Source organism: Setaria italica, chromosome II (genome assembly GCF_000263155.2).
Source record: "Setaria italica strain Yugu1 chromosome II, Setaria_italica_v2.0, whole genome shotgun sequence".
NCBI lineage: Eukaryota > Viridiplantae > Streptophyta > Magnoliopsida > Poales > Poaceae > Setaria > Setaria italica.
This window is the reverse complement of record NC_028451.1, coordinates 35997681-36018658: the sequence shown is the minus strand read 5'-3', so window position 1 is coordinate 36018658 and position 20978 is coordinate 35997681. Positions and strand designations below refer to the sequence as shown.

Here is a 20978-nt window from a genome sequence, read left to right as displayed (position 1 = left end):
CCGGCGGGCGAGCGGGCGCGAGCGGCGGCTGGTGATCGGGCGCGGGCGGCGGCCGGCGGGCGATCGGGCGCGGCCGGCGGGCGCGGGCGGGCGCCGGCGAGCGGGCGCGGCCGGCGGCCGGCGGGCGCGAGCTCCACCGCGGCCGGCCGGTGGAGGAAGAAAATACCTGTTAGTATGACAGGTGGGTCCCACGAACGGTGTTAACAGGAGAAGAAAACGGTGCTTGTCCCGTCTATAGCGATCTCTCCAACCAAACAAAAAATAGGATCATCCCATCCCATTCAACCAAACAAGAAATGGGATCATCCCATCCCGAAAAACTGGAACGGGACCGTCCCGTTCTACATTGTCTCCCAACCAAACGCACCCTTAATTACACAGGCGGCTAATTGCAAATTATAATTGAATATAAGGCGGCAAAGACCAGTACAGTATATATCAAGTGCAGTGCTGCTAATGGCTTACTGCACGTTCCATCTCGTTTCCTCTGGGATGATGGACGTGAGAGCGAGAGACCACCAGAATTTCAGACTCTTCGTCCGATCCGGATCGTGGCGCGCCGTGCGTGCGTCAGGTCAGTCTGACCTCCATAAATGGGAGTCTCGTCGACGGCGTCGTTCTCCGATGATCTCACCCCCGTAACGTGACCTGCATTGCCTTGATCGGCAGTCTCACCACCTTCGTGCGCGCGTGGCGTGGCCACGTGTGCTACACCGTCGGCACTGCCATAAAAAGGGTCGTCGCAGGTCGCTGCACGAGCAGCAGGCCAGTCAGCTTCGTTCATCGTCAGTAGTAGTAAATATTTTTTAAAGGTCCAGCCGGTGTATCAGACATCGCATTCATTGGTCCTGCACACGACGGGGACCGGCTAGCGAGGGGTTTTTATTTTTAGTCCGGATTAAAATTTATGGCAAGTCGAATATTCGATGCTAATTAGGAGAACTGAACATGAACTAATTATAAAATTAATTACACAGATGAAGGCTAATTCGTGAGACAAATCTATTAAGTATAATTAATTCATCTTTAGCACATATTTACTGTAGCATCACGTTGTCAAATTATGGACTAATTAAGCCTAATAGATTCATCTCGCAAAATTAGCTTCCATCTGTGCAATTAGTTTTGTAATTAATTTATATTTAATACTTTTAATTAGTATCTCAATATTCGATCTGATAGAAAATTTAAGCTAACAAACACCCCGCTTGTCTGCAAAACACGAGCAAAGTTTTACGGCACATTCTACTCTACTTATTACGGGGGCAAATTAACGAGTGAGTGTATATAAACTTACCCATCATCGTCGCATCCCCTGTCGGCTACCTGAGCTGATCCCTATCCGGCCGTCTGCTGTCCGGTGGCGAGCGGGTGTTCCTCGCACGACTCTCCATGCAGCCAGGGACGTCGAAGCAACTTGGTGGCTGCTGCGTTGCTACATACGACTTACTAGTACAGTACGTGTGCACAGTTTTATCGCATAGTATCAAAATTATAAATTAGATAATTGTACCAGCAAAGTGTCATGGGAATGAAACTCCTTTTATATCTGATGAAACTCTCCACGTAAATGATATTGCCAAATCAGCAAAATTGCTTATGTGGCATAAAATTTAATGTCCATAAAATTTTCACGAAACTCCATTGAGATTGGGAGGTTCAAGATTGCATGTCTCGCGATTACTGGACCGTGGTCCCGTTTGGAGATAGAGACTAAATTTAGTCCTTATCACATTGAATGTTTAGATAAGTATTAAGTATAGGTTAATTACAAAACCAATTACATAAATGAAGGCTAATTTGCGAGACGAATCTATTAAGCTAGTCCATAATTTGACCATGTGATGCTACAATAGACATGTGCTAATCATGGATTAATTAGGCTTAATAGATTTATCTCACGAATTAACCACAACTTATGCAATTAGTTTTATAATTAGTTCACATTTAGTCCTTCTAATTGGTATCAAATATTCGACGGGACTCGAATTTAAAATCAGTCCATGGATCAAACATCTGACCATCGCCGTCTCCAGTTAATTTGACCTTCTGATACCCACTCCCTGTCTCCCCATCACTGCTGGTCACCTCTGCCATGATGATGGAGGCATGGAGCATCAGCAGCGTACCGTCTGACCGAAATAAACCTGCAGCATTCATCGGCTCGCAGTTCTCTTCTCATTGCTGCCTGCCTTATACGCGCGTGGAACTGGCCATGCTCTACATGTTTTCGGTATGGCCGTATGGGCATGGCAGTACGACGACTCCATTCGGGGCGCCGCAGTGTTAAAAGAGGGCGGCAGCGCACACTGTCCCTGGCCCTGGTTCTCTCATTCATGCACGCGCGCATGTGCAATGTGATCTCTAGCCGTAGCCGGCAGCGTCTATCCATCTCCTACAATGATTTGAGCTCGGTTATCCAACGCTGGTTGATTGAGCCTGGGGGCCATGCCGCGGTATAGACATGGTAGGGAGGGATATACAGACTGATACACCAGCGTGGCGGCGTGCCGATAGGACACTGCGTGCCGAACCGAGCACGCCGGTCTTGTCGTCTTCGGAGCGAGAGCGACGCGCACGACGAGCGAACAGTGCGCGGGACGCCGCCGAGGCGACGGACGGCCGCCACGCCAGGGGCGCGCCCGCCGGCCGGGGCCCGTGCGCGTGTGCGCATATACTTGCTAGTCGCCAGTAAATGCGGTCGGGCGACGCCGGCGGCGGTTGGGGCGGCGACGGGCGACGCTGGGCACCCGCGAACGGTACCGAGGCGCGCGAATTTAATTAACCCAAGCGCGCGGCGGACGCGGACGCGGACACGCCGCGCCGTGTCGTCCGCCGTCGTGCTCTCCTCCGTGCATGCATTTGCGGCGGTTTTCTCCGGCGGGAGGTACTAGTAGACAGATAATGCGTTGGAATTGCTCGAAGTTACGTTGGCCACCAGCTCATCGCCGGTGGCGCGCTGGAGGCTGGACGTATACCCCTTCTCGCTCGCCGCCGCCGTGGGCGCACGAACCGCGCGTTCCGTCGCGGAGACCGATCGTGCGCGCACGACGTACGACTACCACCCTACCGCTCGAGATGTTAGCGACAACAAAGAGCGTTCTGTACGTTCGTATGCGCGTGGCGGCAAGAGGCTTGGCAGGATCTTGGCCAACAGCGCTTCGGCCGGCCGTACGCCGGTGCATGACGGAGAGATGGATCGAACGGATGCTATAGCTGCCCAGTGCCCACGCCCACGCGAGAGACGGAGAGATGGATCGAGCGCTGGGTCATGTACTGTTCGTGGCGCATGCGTTCGGTGACGGTGAGCGATCAAGCCAAATGCGCATGTACTGTTCGTAACGAATCAAGCATCTCACAGTATCTCTCTTGCCTGCTGGGCTCGCTCATTAACTCGATGATCAGTACCTCAGTGCTTGTGGGTTGTGCGGTGTGCCCACTGTATCTGACGTGCGATCTCCGAAGAGATCCTCCGGACTGGAGTCCGGAGATTGAGACCCTGACAGCTGACATCTGTGTCCCGGGTTGGGCTGGGCCAAATGTAACTCGATGAAATGCTGCGCGTAGACGGGCCGAGATGGGCTGACCCTGACGTCGTATTTGAACCACCGGATCTCGAACGGAGGATCGTGATCGGAGGACAACCTGAAGCGGCGAGTCTTCACCTCACACGGCCCAAGGCCCAATCATTGAACCAAGCCAGTAGCCGTTTCCGGTCCGGGTCCTCTCGACGGCGGCGGCGGCGGCGCCGCCGCCGCGGCGTTTTCCGATGGTCATGGCGATCTCCATCCGGGACACCTTGGAGCGGCTGGGGGAGATGGTGGATGGCTCATGGCTGCAAGGTGGCTGACTGCGAGGTCCTCCGTTGCCGAGTCTGTCCCACTCCAACCACGTGCTTTTTGTTTCCTTCTGCACTTGTTTAGATGGGTCATACTGATTTACTCGGCGTGTTGTTTAATCGAATCTGCGGGTTCGAGGCTCCATCGATCTGCCGACTCGAGCTTAATTAACTGGCGGCGGTCGTATACTATGATACTATCTCGACGATTTCAAGTTGCGGGGTTCTCGCTCAGGAATCGTTGTAGGTGGAGGAGGGAGGGGCATGGCGCCGCCGCCGCGTGTGTGCGTGACCGGAGGCGGCGGGTTTATAGCCTCCTGGCTCGTCAAGCTGCTCCTCTCCCGCGGCTACGCCGTGCGCGCCACCCTCCGCGACCCAGGTAAGGATTAAGGACCCTCCTGTTTCTCAGAGTGTCACAGCTGCTCCTTCGTTGCTGATTTGTGTCTGTGTGCCGAACTGCCGATGTGCCTTGGAATGCTTCATCCATACTGCCATAAACCGATAGACGTGACCGTGCTAATTAATTGCGGATGCTCTATCAGGTAACCCAAAGAACGCCCATTTGAAGGAGCTGGACAAGGCCCCAGAGAATCTGCGTCTGTTCAAGGGCGATGTGCTAGAGTACGACACGCTAACACCAGCAGTGGAGGGATGTGAGGGGGTCTTCCATCTTGCCACTCCGGTGCCTGAAGATAAGATGGTTGATCCTGAGGCAAGTCCTTGCTCACTTGAGTCTAATGCTTATCTTAGTTAGCACTGTATCTACATGGATTGGTGGAGAATGACTAAGCTTGTATCGACCTCTGATTATGAATTGGTATTGGATCAGCTTGTGCTGTTCTAAGGTCACTTCTCAGTTAATGCATTTCCAGACTCCTATAATTTCAACCATGTTCCCACATATGCTCTAACTATTAAAGGATTAAAGGAAATGAGTAAGTAGGTTTTATCCTTGGAACCTTCAGTCGCTCATGCTTGCAAAACCAGGCTGTTTCTCTGACTTATGTTTTCAATTCTAGCTCTTGGAGAATATTAGCACAACCTATTGTAGCATTGGGTGAGTAATAAGTGAAAATTTAGATTATTATACGCTGTGTGTTAAGTCAGCTTATATCGTTAGGCTTGAATGCTGGAAGTGCTCTTTGTTAAAATGCAATGTTTGTTTGCACTGTGAATCTTGCTGAAAGTTTTGTGTTGTATGGTATGCTAGTGTTCTTTATTCACCACGTTGTGAATGCATCTATGCAGTCAGAAGTACTCGACCCTGCTGTGAAAGGCACCTTAAATGTATTAAAGGTCTGCTCTGCTGCAAAGGTTCAGAAACTTGTTGTCGTGTCCTCCAATGCTGCTGTGGATTTTAACCCGACTTGGCCTCAAGATACACTCAAGGATGAGAGTTGCTGGTCAGACAAAGAGTTCTGCAAGGAAAATGGGGTTAGTAATGCACGTTAGTACAGCAAGCTCTGCAGTAGCATAAACATACATTGTTACTCCATTTGTTGGTTCCTTGTAGTCATATCTCCCTTGAAAGATCTATTATGGTTTTTCGTAACATAGGCTAGTCTTTTTCCCAGAGATGATTTTTTGAGGGAGGTCTAAATTGGGACCTTCTGTGCTGTTTACTTGCAGGACTGGTACTCTGTTGCCAAGATTATGGCTGAACAGGCAGCCTTGGAATATGCAGATAAAAATGGACTGAATGTTGTTACACTTTGCCCGCCTTTGGTTTTTGGCCCTCTGTTGCAGCCTGTGGTGAATACCAGCAGCAAATTCCTCATCTATGTTATAAAAGGTTCCCTCATTAGTGCCTGCTCTTTACATTCCTTATATGTGTTTCTAGGTTTATCAATTCTTTGGCGAATTTAATGTTCTGACTCATTATGCTGATGTGCACCCTAACCACTAGTCAAGTTACGGAGTATGTTTTAATGCAAATTGTATCTATCCGTTTATTCTGGACTGCATTTATGTGGCCCAATCCCAATCTAAGGCCTTGAGATGAGATCACATTAATAGTTCCTGTTAGATGGATTTGTTTCAAATTCAAATGATGGGAGGGTTTAATATTGTGGTACTGATCATCACCTAGTATCTGTTGCTCACCATTATCTTTCCTGTCCCATGTTTGTCCTTTATGTTCTTTTCAGAAATAGCTGCTATGCCTTTTCTTAATGCTCTACAGCTGTTCAATCAGAACCTTCATCTACAGGCAGATTCTTCACAATCTATTGCATGTGATTCCAAATTTGGCTCATTTATTGCTGAAATTACATGTTTAAGATAAATACAAACGACAAAACCATGTATAGCATATTCAATGATAGAATTATTGTATCTTAGAAGAGTCTGGTCTACAATTATTCCTATTTTCCAGTGCATTAATGATGCTTTTACGAAACGAGTACTCGAAGGACTGATATTTCTCTCGAGCTAATCTCACTGTTGCATGCTACAAAGTGCTACTACTGGGTACAAGTCGCTTGCTTGATTGCACTATATTAACTCCATTGGTTGGATTACAGGTGGTCCTGATGTGATGAACAACAAACTGTGGCACATAGTAGATGTCCGTGATGTGGCTGATGCTCTGCTTCTGCTGTACGAGAAGAAAGAGTCATCTGGGAGATACATCTGCTCGCCGAATCACATTCGCACCAAGGATTTGGTGGCCTTGTTGAAGAAGTTATACCCACAGTACAACTGCGTAAATAAGTAGGTTTCCTCATGCCAAAAAAATTTGGAACGCGTGTTGCTTTTACGCGATCTGATGAACACCCCACTCCTTTTGCTTTTGCGCTTGCAGCATCCTTGATGTCGATCAGAAAGCATCGCTAACATGCCAGAAGCTCATGGACCTGGGCTGGGAACCAAGGACACTGGAGGAGACGCTCGCAGACAGCGTCGAGTGCTATGAGAAGGCAGGCGCCCTCCAGGATGTGCCCGGGCATCCTTGCCGCCTTCCCCATCTCTTCCGTCTGGCTAGTGATCAGTGAATCAACTTGGGTGGCGGAGTTTCTTGGTTATGAACCCGTGGTGTCTCTCTTGGTCTTGGGCTCTTGGCACGCTGCTGAACTGTGAAATAACGAGGGGTCATTTTTTTTCCCCTCAAGAAAGAAAAAAAATAACGAGGTGCCATGTTCCAACGCTACGCTCTTCCTCCTTTCAGGATGGAATAAGGCCTGCTGCTCTCGTTGAGACGGTGGCCTTGCTGCCTCTCGACATATTGCCATATTGGCTCTGGAGTTGGAGATATGGAGTTCTGCTCGGGACACCCATAGCTGTCGAGATTGACTGCTGATGTGTTCTGGAGTCCATAGCGACAAGGTCACTGTGAAAAGGACATCCCTGCAGGTCGGGGAGAAAAAGATGTGCTCGGCTCCGGAAGGCAACAGTGAAAGACGAAACGATGCACCTGATGTTTGGAGGAATGGGAGGGGTTTCCGTCCGTGCACCGCCTCAAGTGACGCAAAGGACAAGAGGACTAGTGCCCATCCAGCCGAAGCCGATGGCTGGACGCGACGATCCCGGAGGACGTGCTCGACCGCGACGCACTGATCGTTACGCCTTAGGGAGTATTTGATACGAGGTGCTAGACTTTAACAGTGTCATATCGGATGTTCTGCTAATTAGGAGAATTAAACATGAGCTAATTATAAAACTAATTGCAGAATCCTATGCTAATTCGCGAGGCGAATTTATTAAGTCTAATTAATCCATCATTAGCAAATGGTTACTAATTAGGCTTAATAGATTCGTCTCGTGAATTACACTCCATCTGTGCAATTAGTTTTGTAATTAGCCTATATTTAATACTCCTAATTAGCATCTAAACATCCGATATGATGGGTAAACCCTATTGCCAAACAGCCCCTTCCGCGTCCCCTTTCAAAAAAAAATCGTTACGCGTCGGCACCTAGGATTCGCCCAAATCTCTCACCAGTGACCAGTCCGGGCGAGATGCGCGCGCGGGGAGCGTGCTAGCAAAGACAAGTGCTGCCTGGTTGTTGTTGCGTGGCATCTTCTGTCATTCACCGGTTAATAATCAACCAGTCTTGAGCGACTGCTCTGCAACCAGTTCACGATCCATCAGATCAGTCCAATCGCCCTGGCGATCCTCAATCTCGATTGACAGTTTCCCTGCAAATTGCGCGTGGACTAGCTAGAGAGCTCTCGGCCTGTTGCCGTTGTAGCCCTGCAGGCAGGGAGAAGCAACGAGGAGAGCCAAGAGGCAGCCGGAGATGGCGTCGCCGCCGCGGGTGTGCGTGGTCGGAGGCGGCGGCTTCGTCGCCTCGTGGCTCGTCAAGCTGCTCCTCTCCCGCGGCTTCGCCGTCCACGCCACCGTCCGCGACCCGAGTAAAACCTACCTCTATCCATTTTCACCGTTGTTTCGGCATCGGCACATATCCCTGGCTCTGTTTGAAAGAGCGTTGTCTTCTTCGACGCTGGCCGAATGGTGCTCGTCTTCCAGGGGATCCGAAGAACGCCATCCTGACGCAGCTGGACGGGGCCTCGGGGAACCTGCGGCTGTTCAAAGCCGACGTCCTCGACTGCGGCACGCTGGCGGCGGCGTTCGCGGGCTGCGAGGGGGTCTTCCATCCGGCTACCCCGGTGCCCGGGGACAAGATTGTCAACCCCGAGGTTCGATTATGTTGTTCCAGTGTTCCTAGATACAATGCACGTTTGCTGATACAAATGTTTATGGAAGCGGATTTACTGGAACTAGCCGAACAATAGAGTATCCCTGTGCTTTCAGTGACAGTATGTGCTGAAAAACATTGAATATATATGCAGAAAGAGTTGATGGATCCTACGGTGAAGGGCACCAAGAATGTGCTCGAGGCTTGCTCGGCCACGAATGTTCAGAAGCTCATCGTGGTCTCGTCCGTTGCTGCTTCCTGCTTTGACCCCAACTGGCCTGAAGGTAAGCTCAAGGATGAGAGTTGCTGGACAGACAAGGAGTTCTGCAAGGACACTCAGGTTACAACGCCTACTAGCCCTCGCATTAGTAGTAGATAGTTATGCAATTGCCAAAGCAATGAGATCCAGCAGACAACGCATGATAATTTGCTAATACATGAATCTGCATCAGAATTCATCATAGATAGATCCAGCATTTTCTGAAAGAATTAGTAAGTCCCAGTTGACCTGGTTTCCAAATCTGAACATTATCTTCTGCATTAGCGAGTACTTGTGGCAAATGATTGCTCGGAAGGATCACTAACTTGAGGACATTTACTTGCTGTGGTTTGCAGAATTGGTATTCTCTTGCCAAAACAGAAGCAGAAGAGATGGCGCTTGAATACGGCAAGAAAAATGGACTGCATGTAGTTACATTTTGCCCTGGTCTGGTTGTTGGCCCATTGTTGCAGCATGTGGCAGTCAATACCAGCAGCAAAGTTCTCCTATACATCATAAAAGGTTCACACCAATACACCATAGCGTATTTTATGCGGTACTTCTCATCTGTTACCTGGATACTACTACTAATTTTGAAAGCTTCAGTACAGTTCATAATCTGAAACAAAATCGAGCTATGTTCCTTATCTCATTATTTAAGCCACCCGAACAATTTAACAAACTTTCAAAGAGAACAGATCTTTCATGTTTCTCCCCTCTAATTCCATTTGTCTAATTGCAGGAGGCCCTGACACATTAAGCAACAAATTCTGGCCCTTGGTAGATGTTCGTGATCTCGCTGACGCTATGCTCCTAGCATACGAGAAGTCTGAATCCTCTGGTAGATACATATGCTCATTGGACCAGATGGACATAAAGGATTTAGTTTCTTTGATGAAGAGCATGTTCCCAAACTACAATTATACAGACAAGTAAGTGCCTTCGTATCAGTTACATGTTTAAAGTTTTTCATCATAGAAAAAATCAGCAGGAGCTCTGTCATCCAATCAAGCGAGACAGGAACCCTTGGTGCTTGTGTACTTGCTATTCACAAATGGTTTGGATCAATGCAGAATGGTCGACGTGGATTACAAGGTTTATACCACATCAGATAAACTGAAGAACCTGGGGTGGCAGCCGAGGAAGCTGGAGGAGACGCTCGCGGATAGCGTTGAGTACTTCGAAAAGGCTGGGCTTCTGCAGGATGCAGACGGGAAACCTTGCCGGCTTCCCTATTTTTACCGTGTGAACGCTGAGGAATGAACGGGATCTGTGCTCTTATGATCGAAATATATTACAGAATAAAACGTAGATATTTGCGGCTATACAAGGACGCAGCTATGCACCTTATTATTTCAGCTGATCTCTTGGCGCCATACCGCCTTGAACAGTATTTGTTTATGCCAACTACTGTGAGATGTTAGGGCCTGTTTGTTTCATTGGAATTGGCTGGAATTGGAATTAATTTCCAAAGCCATCTTGTTTGGCTGCTCCCGGAATTGGAAAGAGGGATTCCTCAGGATTCCAATCTATCTAAATCTTTCCCCCCGCACATTCCGACCCAAAAAAGAGGAAATCGTTTCCTCGGTCTCCTTCCCCGACCTCTTTCCCCCCGCGCGCGCCGCCCCGACTCCTTCCCCTTGCGCCGCCGCCCACTTCCTCCGCCGCCCCCTCCTCCACTTCTCCGCCGCCCCCTCCTCCACTTCCTCCGCCGGCCCCCTCCTCCGCTGCCCCCTCCTCCGTCGACCCCCTCCAGAGCCGGCACAGAGTGCGCCGCCCGTGCACAGAGTGCGCCGCCCGTGCCGCTCCTCCGCGCGAGCAGCTTCTCGCCGGCGACCACACGCCACGCGGTGAGCCGGTGCTCCTTCCCCCTCTCCCTCCCTCTCTTCCTCGTCGACATACACAGCAATTTCTCTCCTAACCCTAACCCTTGACTCGATTTGTTCTTTTTTTAGAGGCTGTAGACAGATCTGAGGGAAGGGAAGCACAAGGACGGGAGGAGGAGGAGCTCGGCAGCTATCCATTTTACTCACTGGAAGATCGACGTGCACCACCAATACTCCTGCCTTGGTGAGTCCTGCAGATCTAAGTTTTAAGCTTGCTAGTTTTAAGCATGAAACTGCTAATTAGTTGTTTATCAAAAGTTTTAAGCTTGCTAGTTTCTACTTTCAGTAGAATGGAGATATGTACTAGATTTGTGTAAACCATAGCTCTGTACATGTGTTTCTACTGTTTTATAATTCCTGTTTTGATGATAACAAGTCTCATTCAGCATGGTGATTTATGTTCACTAATGTATGTGCTGCAGTAGATCTGTATAACCATGCTTTCTGGGCTTCTGGCAGAATTAGTGCAAAAGAGGCCATCACAGTAGTATAATTAGTCAAGCTTTTTCTTAGAGCATGCAGGAAGGTCTTCCTATTATTAATTAACTCAAACTTTTAGATAATATAAACAAGTTTGGATGAGAAATGCAAAATTATCAATTTTATAATTTGCCTTGGATGTGCTGTTTGCCTTGGATGTGCTGTTTGCCTAGGTTCAATTACTGAAACTAGTGTCAAAATCAATAGGTAGTGCAGTGCAAATTACTAGAGCGATGCAACTCTCTGGTTGATATTGGCTTTTTTACCCATCTTCCTGTTATATATTTGTTTACATTGGTTCCAGATGGACAACTAGCAAATATCAAATTCCCTTTTCTTCCTGTTATATACACTGGGATTCATGCTGGGCTATTTGAAATACTGAATATTGTAGGAATACTAAGAGCTGAGCTATTTGAAATATTAAAGCATGGTACGGAGTGACCTGGATGAGTTTGTCTTATGTGCATTTTTCTTTCCCAGTTCCAATCACTCTGTGCCTCCATGTTAGTTTTCTTCAGTGACATGGGAAGCTTAATGCGGTGTCTAACCTTGTAATTGATACATGTCAGTGTCAGGTAAAGCCATGCTGTTATTGGTAGAGATTTAAAATGAGTTTGTTAACGCTAGCCGTCAATATCTTGGAGGAAAAGGCATCAACTCTTACCTGCTCATAAGAAAGCGTAGCATTTGAAAAGGAAACTAATCTGTAAATAGTTTGAAGCTGCAGGATGTTCGATCTCTGACAAGGACATAGGACAACTGACTAAGGAAAAACACTAGTAGTGCTTCAGAAAAGCTTATGATTGATGCATGATTAGTGTAATTAAATATTATTAGTGACAGCAGTGTATGTTTCTGCTGTCATGAGCATGATTGTGCACTGGTATCAGCGTAAGAGACCTAGACATATTGTTGATCCAAATGAAGTGGTTGAGAGAGATGTAGCTACACGCAAACAAATGCTAAGAAATCTGTACCAAGGATCAAATGTCTATTGCTATGATAGTTTGCGCCTAACTAAGAGATCATTTTATGACCTATGTGCCATCTTACGTGAGAGATGTGGTATGTGTGATAACAAGAATGTGTCGGTAGAAGAAAAGGTAGCAATCTTTTTGCTTGTAGTGGGTCATGGCACTAAGATGAGGATGATTCGTAGCTCATATGGATGGTCACTTGAGCCAATCTGCCGTCACTTCAATGAGGTGCTTAGAGGTATTCTATCATTATGCCATGAATTTATCAAGCTTCCTGATCCATCAGTTGTAGAACCTGAGGATTCCAAGTGGAAGTGGTTTGAAGATTGCCTTGGAGCATTAGATGGTACACACATTGACGTTTTTGTGCCTTTGGCTGACCAAGGGAGGTATAGGAATAGGAAGCAACAGATTACCACCAATGTTTTGGGGGTTTGTGATCGTCACATGAAATTTGTTTATGTCTTAGCGGGATGGGAAGGATCAGCTTCAGATTCACGTGTGCTACGTGATGCAATGTCTCGGGACGATGCATTTGTTATTCCAAGTGGGAAATACTATCTAGTAGATGCGGGATACACCAATGGACCGGGCTTTCTTGCTCCATATCGATCCACTCGCTACCACTTGAATGAGTGGGCTGCTCAAGGGCATAACCCATCCACTGCCAAAGAACTATTCAATTTGCGCCATTCAACTGCTAGAAATGTGATAGAGAGAACATTTGGGCTATTAAAGATGAGGTGGGCTATACTAAGAAGCAACTCATATTTTGACTTACAAAATCAGGTATTCCGTAGTAACCTAGCTTGAAATTCACCTCTGAATGACCTTAGCTAGCATGTAACTCATTTCTACTAAATTCTTGCAGATTAGGATCATTAATGCTTGCTGCATATTGCACAATTTTGTAATTGATAGACAGAGAGATATGGATGATTTACTTATACACCAAGTTGATCAAGTAATATCTTTTGAACCTCATGAAGTTCAAAGTGAAGTGGGTATGATTACCAATGTTCAATCAACAAATGAATGGAGCAATTTTAGGGATACCAAAGCTAACCAAATGTTTGCTGATTACCAAGCAAGACGTGGTCAATGTATGATAAATTCTATCATCAATGCATGCTTAAACTTATGATATTTGGTTTTGCTTCCTGATATTTTACTAATAACCTTTTGTGAACATTTTTCCTGTAGGATATGGAGAAGGGCAAGAAGTCAGGCTCGGGCAGGGGTTACATTTCTTGGAATGATGACATGGACAAGGCTCTTCTTGACACATTTGTGGAGTACTATAACAAGGGTGACAGATGCCAGAATGGGTGGAAGTCTCATGTCTATACAGCTGCTATCAAGAATGTCCGAGAAAAGTGTAATGTGGATATCTCAAAAGACAATATCATGGCGAGGAACAAGACCTTTGACAAACACTACACTATCATCAATGGTATGCTGGAATCAAGTGGATTTGGTTGGGATTGGAACAAAAACAAAATATCTGTTGATAGTGATGCTGTATGGGAAGAATATGTGGCGGTAAGTTTCAATCGTATTTATTATTGTTATATGTAGTTGTAAGTTGTGTTCTCTCGTACCACTATTTAATGTCATGGAGTTTACTGTTTATTGTTATATAACATTGTTATACGTAGTACTGTTCTTATGAATGTTAACAGTTGAAAAAGAATGGTCATGTCACGTCTTTTTGGTTTATCTGCCTCTGTTTTATGTTAAGGTTCTGGAGACAGCTAGATAGCTTACGGGTTTTATATCCTATCAGGATATTGACCTGACACTCGTGGCATGTCACATTGGTGTGGAACTGTGGATAACTGAACATTTCCTTTGATCAAAACCATCAGCGTCCACACTCTGCTAGACTGGAAGTTTTCTTCTGTTGATAGTGTGTAAACTGTTCAACTCCAACAATTGTTATGTAAGAACTAGAGGTCCAAATAACAGATTATATCTTATCTTTCCAACAATCATAATTCAGCTGGGCCCTGAGATACAAGTCTATCTTGATTTTGATCAGCTTCTGAAAAATCAACGTGAAAGTGAAAAGAACAATAAAACTACTAGAATTCTTTACCTAATTAATGCAGTGGTCATTGCTTGCTTATTCTCTGGCCATCGACGCAAGAATATATGGACATTTCAGCCATAGTCATAAGTTGGCCAAAACTGTTTTTACTTTTGACGCTCATCTTGGAAGTGATATTATCCCTCAACAAGCATCTGGCATCCTCTCAGTTTTTATTTTCAACTGTTAAGAGGTAGCTGTGTGGTGTTTGCTTTATTTATGAATGGATACCCCATTACAGGTAGCTTTGCAATGCACCTACATGTTGTTACCGGTATTTGTTCAGGCATATGGCTAGAAATGTTCAGGCATATGGTGCTTGGTTAGAAGTTGTGATCTTGAGCATGTTGTTTCTGCCAGGAACAACTCATCAGTAATGCTATAATTTTGTTAGTATTGCTATTTGCATTCAGCATAATTCTTTATTTGCTTCACTAGTAATGCCGGCCTCCTAATACAAGTTGTTTCTGTTACCTGATAGTATCATTACTGCTGGTCCTTCAATTTTTGTGATATACTTGTTTTCTAACCAGTACAACATTTATTTTTTGTAGAAAAACAAAGAAGCTTCTGGTTATAGGCACAAGACTGTCTTGTACTGGGACTCAATCAGCTTGGTGTTTGGCAAAGACCATGCTACCGGTGAAGCGGCAAGGACTGCAGCTGAGAGCTCAAAAGACATGAGTAAGGAAGATCTTAGTAACAAAGAGCCCACATCATCGGCAACTTCAGGAAGTTTAAAGAGGCAACGGTCAAGCGACTCTTTTACCTCTATGATGGCTGAAAAACTAGACAAGTTTGCTGAAGCACTAAAGGAGGAAGCCCCTAAAGGACCAACATCAAAAGAAATTCTAGACACACTGAATGAAGTACAAGGATTGGATGAAGACACTTTGTTGGACCTATTTGATATCCTGACCGGTGACGCACGCAAGTACGAGTCTCTGTTGGCGCTTCCAGAGAGGATGAGGAAGAGGTGGCTTCTAAAACAGCTCAACAAGTGAAGAAACTAGTTCATCTATATCAAGTGATGGATAATATCTATTGAACTTGTAATAATATGTAGCTCATCTGAAAGTATTATCTTGTATTTTATCTATATTTTCCTAGCTGGAGGTATGTAACTCGTGTATGATGTGGTTTTCTTCGAAAACAGTGCTAAGTATTAGTTTCTAATTCCTAGCTCGAGAAGTAGTTTCTAACTCGTGTATTAGTTTCGAAAACAGTGCTAAGTATTTTCCTATATTTTCCAAAGAAGTAGTTTCCTCTCTAATCAACCAAACAATATTTGGAATCTAATTCTAGGAATTAGTTTCTTTGTACATCCAAACAAGAAAATTGAAATGAATCTAATTCTATGGAATTTAATTCCTATTGAATCTAATTGCTAGAATGAGATTCTTAGAATGAGATTCAATTCCATCCTAACAAACGGGGCCTTAATGTTATTGTTTCAAACTCAAAAGCATCGTATTCCATTCCCATAAGAAATGCTCTGAGTGATGATAAATTATTTCTCAAGGGAATCGTTAGAACTTGTCAATGAACCAGTCCCAAACTAATCTGGTCAACTTTGTAGTTGCAGGCTACTCGCAATCTGCGATCGATCCATTAGCTTAGTTTATTCGTGCCGGCGATCGTACTCGTACGTCTGGAATGATATACTGCACTGCACACAGTGCGGATTGGGAGCTAGTTGACCTTCTGCTGCAGCCACTCTGAGGAAGGAAGGGAAGGGAAGCAACGGGTCGGGATGCAGACGTACGTGCACGACGCAGCAACAGGGCGGGGGGCAGCCGGAGAGATGGTGTCGTCGCAGCCGCGGGTGTGCGTGACCGGCGCCGGCGGGTTCATCGCCTCGTGGCTCGTGAAGCTCCTCCTCTCCCGCGGCTACGCCGTCCACGCCACCGTCCGCGACCCAAGTATCCATTGCCCTGCCTGCTCCCTTTGCCGCGACGTCGCATCGGCACGAGATGTTGTCTTCTTGATGCTGAAATGCTGTTCGTTTCAGGTGATCCGAAGAACGCCTTCCTGAAGCAGCTGGACGGGGCCTCGGAGAACCTGCGGCTGTTCCAAGCCGACGTCCTCGACTATGGCACGCTGGCGGCGGCGTTCGCGGGGTGCGAGGGGGTCTTCCATCCGGCAACTCCGGTGCCCGGGGACAAGCATGTTGATCCTGAGGTTTGAGCACGTTCCTTCCGTTATCCTTCTTGGTCAACCACCTATATGATGAGACAAAAAGAGTGTACCACTGTGCTCCCACAGTTTTACTGACTCTTCGGTGAACGCGATCGTGCAGAAGGAGATGATGGCTCCAACCGTGACGGGCACCAGAAACGTACTCGAGGCTTGCTCGGCTACGAATGTTGAGAAAGTCGTGGTGGTCTCATCCGTTGCTGCCGCTTGTTTTGACCCCAACTGGCCTGAAGATAGGCTCAAAGACGAGAGCTGCTGGTCAGACAAACAGATCTGCAAGGAAATTGAGGTCAGCGATACCGGATCTTATAAAACATAAACATCTTCAGTGTCATCGACTTCTTATAAATGAAAATGACTACCTGTTTTGGCTGCAGAGTTGGTATTGTCTTGCAAAGACCGAAGCAGAAGAGATGGCCCTGGAATACGGGCAGAAAAACGGACTGCATGTCGTTACATTCTTGCCTGGTCTGGTCGTTGGACCTCTGTTGCAGACTGCGTTGATCAATACAAGCATCAAAGTCTTCCAGTATATCATCAAAGGTTCATCCATATCCAATTCATATACAAGTTCTTCTCATCTGTTACCCGGATACCAATTCTAGACTGAAAAGTTTGTGTCTGAAGATAAATGGAGCTAGTTTCCATCTTTTGTTATTGCTTATACCACACACCTGTACAGGCTAACCAAGTTCAGTAAAATGACAAGTTTTTTGCGATGTCGCAGGAGGTCCTGACACGATGAACAACAAGTTCTGGCCCTTCGTGCACATCCACGACATCGCCGACGCTCTGCTCCTAGTATACGAGAAGGCGGGACCGTCCCAGAGATACATCTGCGCGTTGGAGCAGATGGACATCAAGGACATGGTGCTCTTGCTCAAGAGCATGTTCCCCAACTACGACTACGTAGACAAGTGAGTGCCGCCGTCCATCACCTCAATATTTCCAGCAGCAAATGGATCGCGCTTGCGCTCGTCGTTTACACTTCACGCATGCATGGTTTTGGGTTTGCAGGACGGTGGACGTGGATTTCAGGGTTGCGTTTACAGCAGATAAGCTGAAGAACCTTGGGTGGAAGCCCAGAAGCCTGGAGGAGACGCTCGTGGATGGCCTCGAGTTCCTCGAGAAGGCAGGCCTCCTTCGGGAACCCTGCCGGCTTCCCTATTTCTACCGCATGAACGCCGAGGAATGAATTTGGGCGCCGTCGTCGCTGTGCTAATTTCCAGGCCTCGAAACGCCGCCATGTAGGCTCGGGGGACACGGGCTGACGGGCAGCAGGTCTCAGTTCCTCACTTGTGCTTGCGCTGCTTCCTTTGTATGTTTCTCTTTCAGTTGGACTCGTGGTGCGTTTTTTTTTTTGATAAAGTGGTGCCATGTACAGTTGTATCTGTATCGGTTTGTGACTTTGCGTGTCACAACAGTTTATCCTTCTATAATACTCCGCCCCGTATCTTATTATTAGTAAGATTCAATCCTAAAATTTCTCGCATAGTAACTGGAGACTCCTGTAGCATCCGCGTTAAAACTGTTTTGTAAAAATTTCCCACCGCGCTCTATAATCTGAAGTTCTAAACACATATTAACCGGAGCTCCGTTACGGTGCACAATACTACCCTATACTATGGTTTGAAAAGGACTCGTATGCAATGATCCGACGGTTGAGATTAATTGTATACTACTAGAAACTTAAGCTATAGTATAGGTAGTATACATGAGTAGTATAGGTAGTATAGGGATATAATTGGAAAGATGTAAAATGGCACTGTTGAAATAGATCAAATCTTTCCTAATTATCATCTTCTTTCTTTTTTTATTCATCTTAACATTTCCAATCGGCGCTAGGGTTCGTCATTTCCCCTCGGTCCGGTTGAACTATGGTGGCGGCGGCGACTCCGGCGGGCGGCCTCGAGCTCTGGCTCGCCCAACCGTCGGCGCACGGATCGCACCCGTCGCCGCCACGTCGCCTCCTGCCCCTCTCCCGCCCTCGTCGTCCCATCGGTCCGGTTGAACTGGGGCGGCGGCAGGCGGTGGCGACTCCCCGGCGATGGCGACTCCCCGGCGGCGGCGACTCCGGCCGGCGGCCTCAAGCTCCGGCTCGCCCAACCGTCGGCGCATGGATTGCACCCGTCGGCGCCGTGCCGCCTCCTGCCCCTCCCCTGCCCTCGTCATCCGATCGGTCCGGTTGAACCGCCGTGGCTGCTCTGTGGCGGATCCACTTCGGATTAGCTTGGTTAAACATGATTTAGCCGCATGATACGCGACGCTCATGCCTAAACCGAGTAATCACGAAGTGCCGTCGGATTTCATCCGATTTAACCACTTAAACAGGACCAATTAGCAAAACCCACACGAAGGTGAGTGGTTCCAGAGAATACAACAAGTCCACCGAGTTAACAAATTACCCATTTAGTTTGGCCATAAAACACATCAGAGTTTACAAGGTTCAAAAGAAAAACAACAGAAGGTAAAACTACTAGCGGAAGCGAACTCGTCGGGGTCGGACATCCCTGGTGAGGCCAACCGGGACGTCAATGATCCCTTTCCTCGCCGTCCGAGGAGGGATCCCACTCGACCGTCCAACCCGGAGGGAGTTGGGGCGGCCAAGTGCCAACAGGGGAGGACTCGGGAGCAGCAGCTTCACCTGAAAAGAAAGGCCACAACAAGGCTGAGCTACTAAGCTCGACAAGACTTAACCGACCGGGGTAACTACTCCACCACTTCTAGACATGCAAGGCTCTTTGGCTGAGGGGTTGGTTTGCCAAAAGCGCTAGATGTACCCTACTTTCAAGTTTTAGCTCCGGTTCTAAGTTTATTATCCGGTCTAAGTTTGGAACCTATTCTAAGCAATCATAGAACCAACCAAAAGGTATATATATAAACAACAAAACCATGTCATCATCAGATTCCTTACTTACTCAGGGTGACATAGCGATCAAGCAGTCTCAAACTGTGAGAGGCAGACGAATCGATTCGAGTTTCTTAACCATGCATGGCGAACCTAATCTCACGACATCCGCGCACCACAAGGGCCGCTTCCTATGTCGGTCGTTCCCATCAATTCCCAGGCGCGTGTCAGGTCCAAACTTCCCTTGGCATGCAATGCTCCACAATCCCGGCCTCTACCGTACTGTGACCGCACTTGCACCCACATGATGCACCATGGGAACCTCGTTCCAGGGACAGTAGGGGTATAAGCCACGCCCTAGTTCAATCAGGTACTAGGCTTCCCCATCCCATACTAGGTATGAGATTAGTACCTTCAAACACTTGATCACGAACACCACCTCTGTCGGGCCTTAGCAAGTTTCATAGACAGACGAGGCGATCAACCGACCACCAAAGAGTTACCCAAAACCCTACCCCGTCCATCGTCCTTACAGTTGTAACAGAAGAGAACTCATCCAACTCCTATAAACTCGCGAGTGACAGGAAATCACTCGGCTTTTACCGCTTCCTACTTAAGCAAAGCATCTACTCGGTCCAATAGCTAGTGTTCAGATCAGGGGAGCTAAGTTATGCATCTAGGGTTCCAAACAACTCCTATACGTAAATACACAAGCATGTTAAAGAAAGCATGCGCAAGTTTGGCAAAACATAGGGGATTCATGCATCCGGGGCTTGCCTTCGAGCAAAGAGGAAGGGAACTGCTCGACTTCTGGGGCAGCTTCGGCTTCTGGGGGCAGGAGCTCAGCTACACCGTTGTCTTCTGGCGCCGGGTGCAGCTCGTAGTAGCCGTCGGCGAGACGCAGCTCTACACGAATGCAATGCAAGAGTTAGCATAGACGGTTATATCAACAGCAACACTTGCAAGTCTGAGCTCAGAAACTTGCGACAAGTTACAGGAGGGTGGGGAGGTCCAAAGGAGTTGATGGAGGTCAAGAGGTAAGGGTCGGAGGGAAGGAACTTATGATCTGACCCTTAATCTAGAGGGTTTGATGTACTAGGGGTCCTCAGACTTAACGTTGAAAGGTCCCCAAGTTTTACACATACACCCTCGGTTCGAAGAAAAAGATACAACCGAGCCCTCGGGCGAGGCGGAGAAGGGTCGGCGGAACAGACAGGGTCGGGCGAGATGAAACCGGGGTCGGGCGGATAAGAGGGGTCGGGCGAAGCGAACAAGGGTCGGCAGAACAGACAGGGTCGGGCGAGACGGAAAAGGGGTCGGACGAACAGAAGGGTAGAACGAGGCGGACAAGGGGTTAGCAGCTTACCTTCGTCTTACAAGGAAAGCTTGGGGTCGGGAGAGCAGGTTCGGGCGGAGGAACTGGAACACTAAGACTTGCAGCGGAGATGTCCGACGGTGCTCCGGCGGCGGCGGTGCTTCTTGTGGATCACAAGTAAGCTCTTACGCAGCACGGAGGAGCAAGCGGCTGGGTGGATTGGGGGAAAGCGGTGTGGAGCGGAGAGGAGAGTTCCTCAGGGACTTAGTGTGGTAGCGCTGTGAGCTCGAACAGGGAGCAAGAGAGATGGCAGCTAGGGCAAGGGAAACTCCGGCGGGGCTTGCGCATTCCATTTTATAGTGGCGCGGGAGTGAGAAAGGGGAGCAACGCGAAGGCCGGGGAAGAAGCAATGGAGTGCTCTGCCCGGGCGGCGATTGAGCGACGAGGGCG

General features: G+C 47.7%; 4 protein-coding genes across 4 annotated transcripts; all 4 read left to right on the top strand.

Moving 5' to 3' along the window:
- Positions 1-3684: 3684 nt before the first annotated feature.
- LOC101776686 (cinnamoyl-CoA reductase 2-like) lies at positions 3685-6986 on the top strand. Its single transcript, XM_004957166.2, has 6 exons — positions 3685-4217; positions 4381-4550; positions 5087-5272; positions 5468-5630; positions 6361-6550; positions 6642-6986. Exons 1-6 carry the CDS (start codon positions 4103-4105, stop codon positions 6829-6831), a joined length of 1014 nt encoding a protein of 337 aa, XP_004957223.1. The 5' UTR covers positions 3685-4102; the 3' UTR covers positions 6832-6986.
- A 1090-nt stretch (positions 6987-8076) lies between these two features.
- On the top strand, positions 8077-10199 carry LOC101776288 (cinnamoyl-CoA reductase 2). Its single transcript, XM_004957165.4, has 6 exons — positions 8077-8191; positions 8307-8476; positions 8630-8815; positions 9091-9256; positions 9477-9666; positions 9808-10199. The coding sequence occupies exons 1-6, from the start codon at positions 8077-8079 to the stop codon at positions 9995-9997; spliced, it is 1017 nt and encodes a 338-aa protein (XP_004957222.1). The 3' UTR covers positions 9998-10199.
- A 2797-nt stretch (positions 10200-12996) lies between these two features.
- Positions 12997-15264, top strand: LOC101775883. The gene is made up of 3 exons (XM_004957164.2): positions 12997-13183; positions 13284-13622; positions 14724-15264. The coding sequence occupies exons 1-3, from the start codon at positions 13097-13099 to the stop codon at positions 15171-15173; spliced, it is 876 nt and encodes a 291-aa protein (XP_004957221.1). The 5' UTR covers positions 12997-13096; the 3' UTR covers positions 15174-15264.
- Positions 15265-15719: 455 nt separating this feature from the next.
- Positions 15720-17829, top strand: LOC101775063 (cinnamoyl-CoA reductase 2). Its single transcript, XM_004957162.4, has 6 exons — positions 15720-16091; positions 16181-16350; positions 16469-16654; positions 16743-16908; positions 17093-17282; positions 17383-17829. Exons 1-6 carry the CDS (start codon positions 15923-15925, stop codon positions 17558-17560), a joined length of 1059 nt encoding a protein of 352 aa, XP_004957219.1. The 5' UTR covers positions 15720-15922; the 3' UTR covers positions 17561-17829.
- Positions 17830-20978: the final 3149 nt, after the last annotated feature.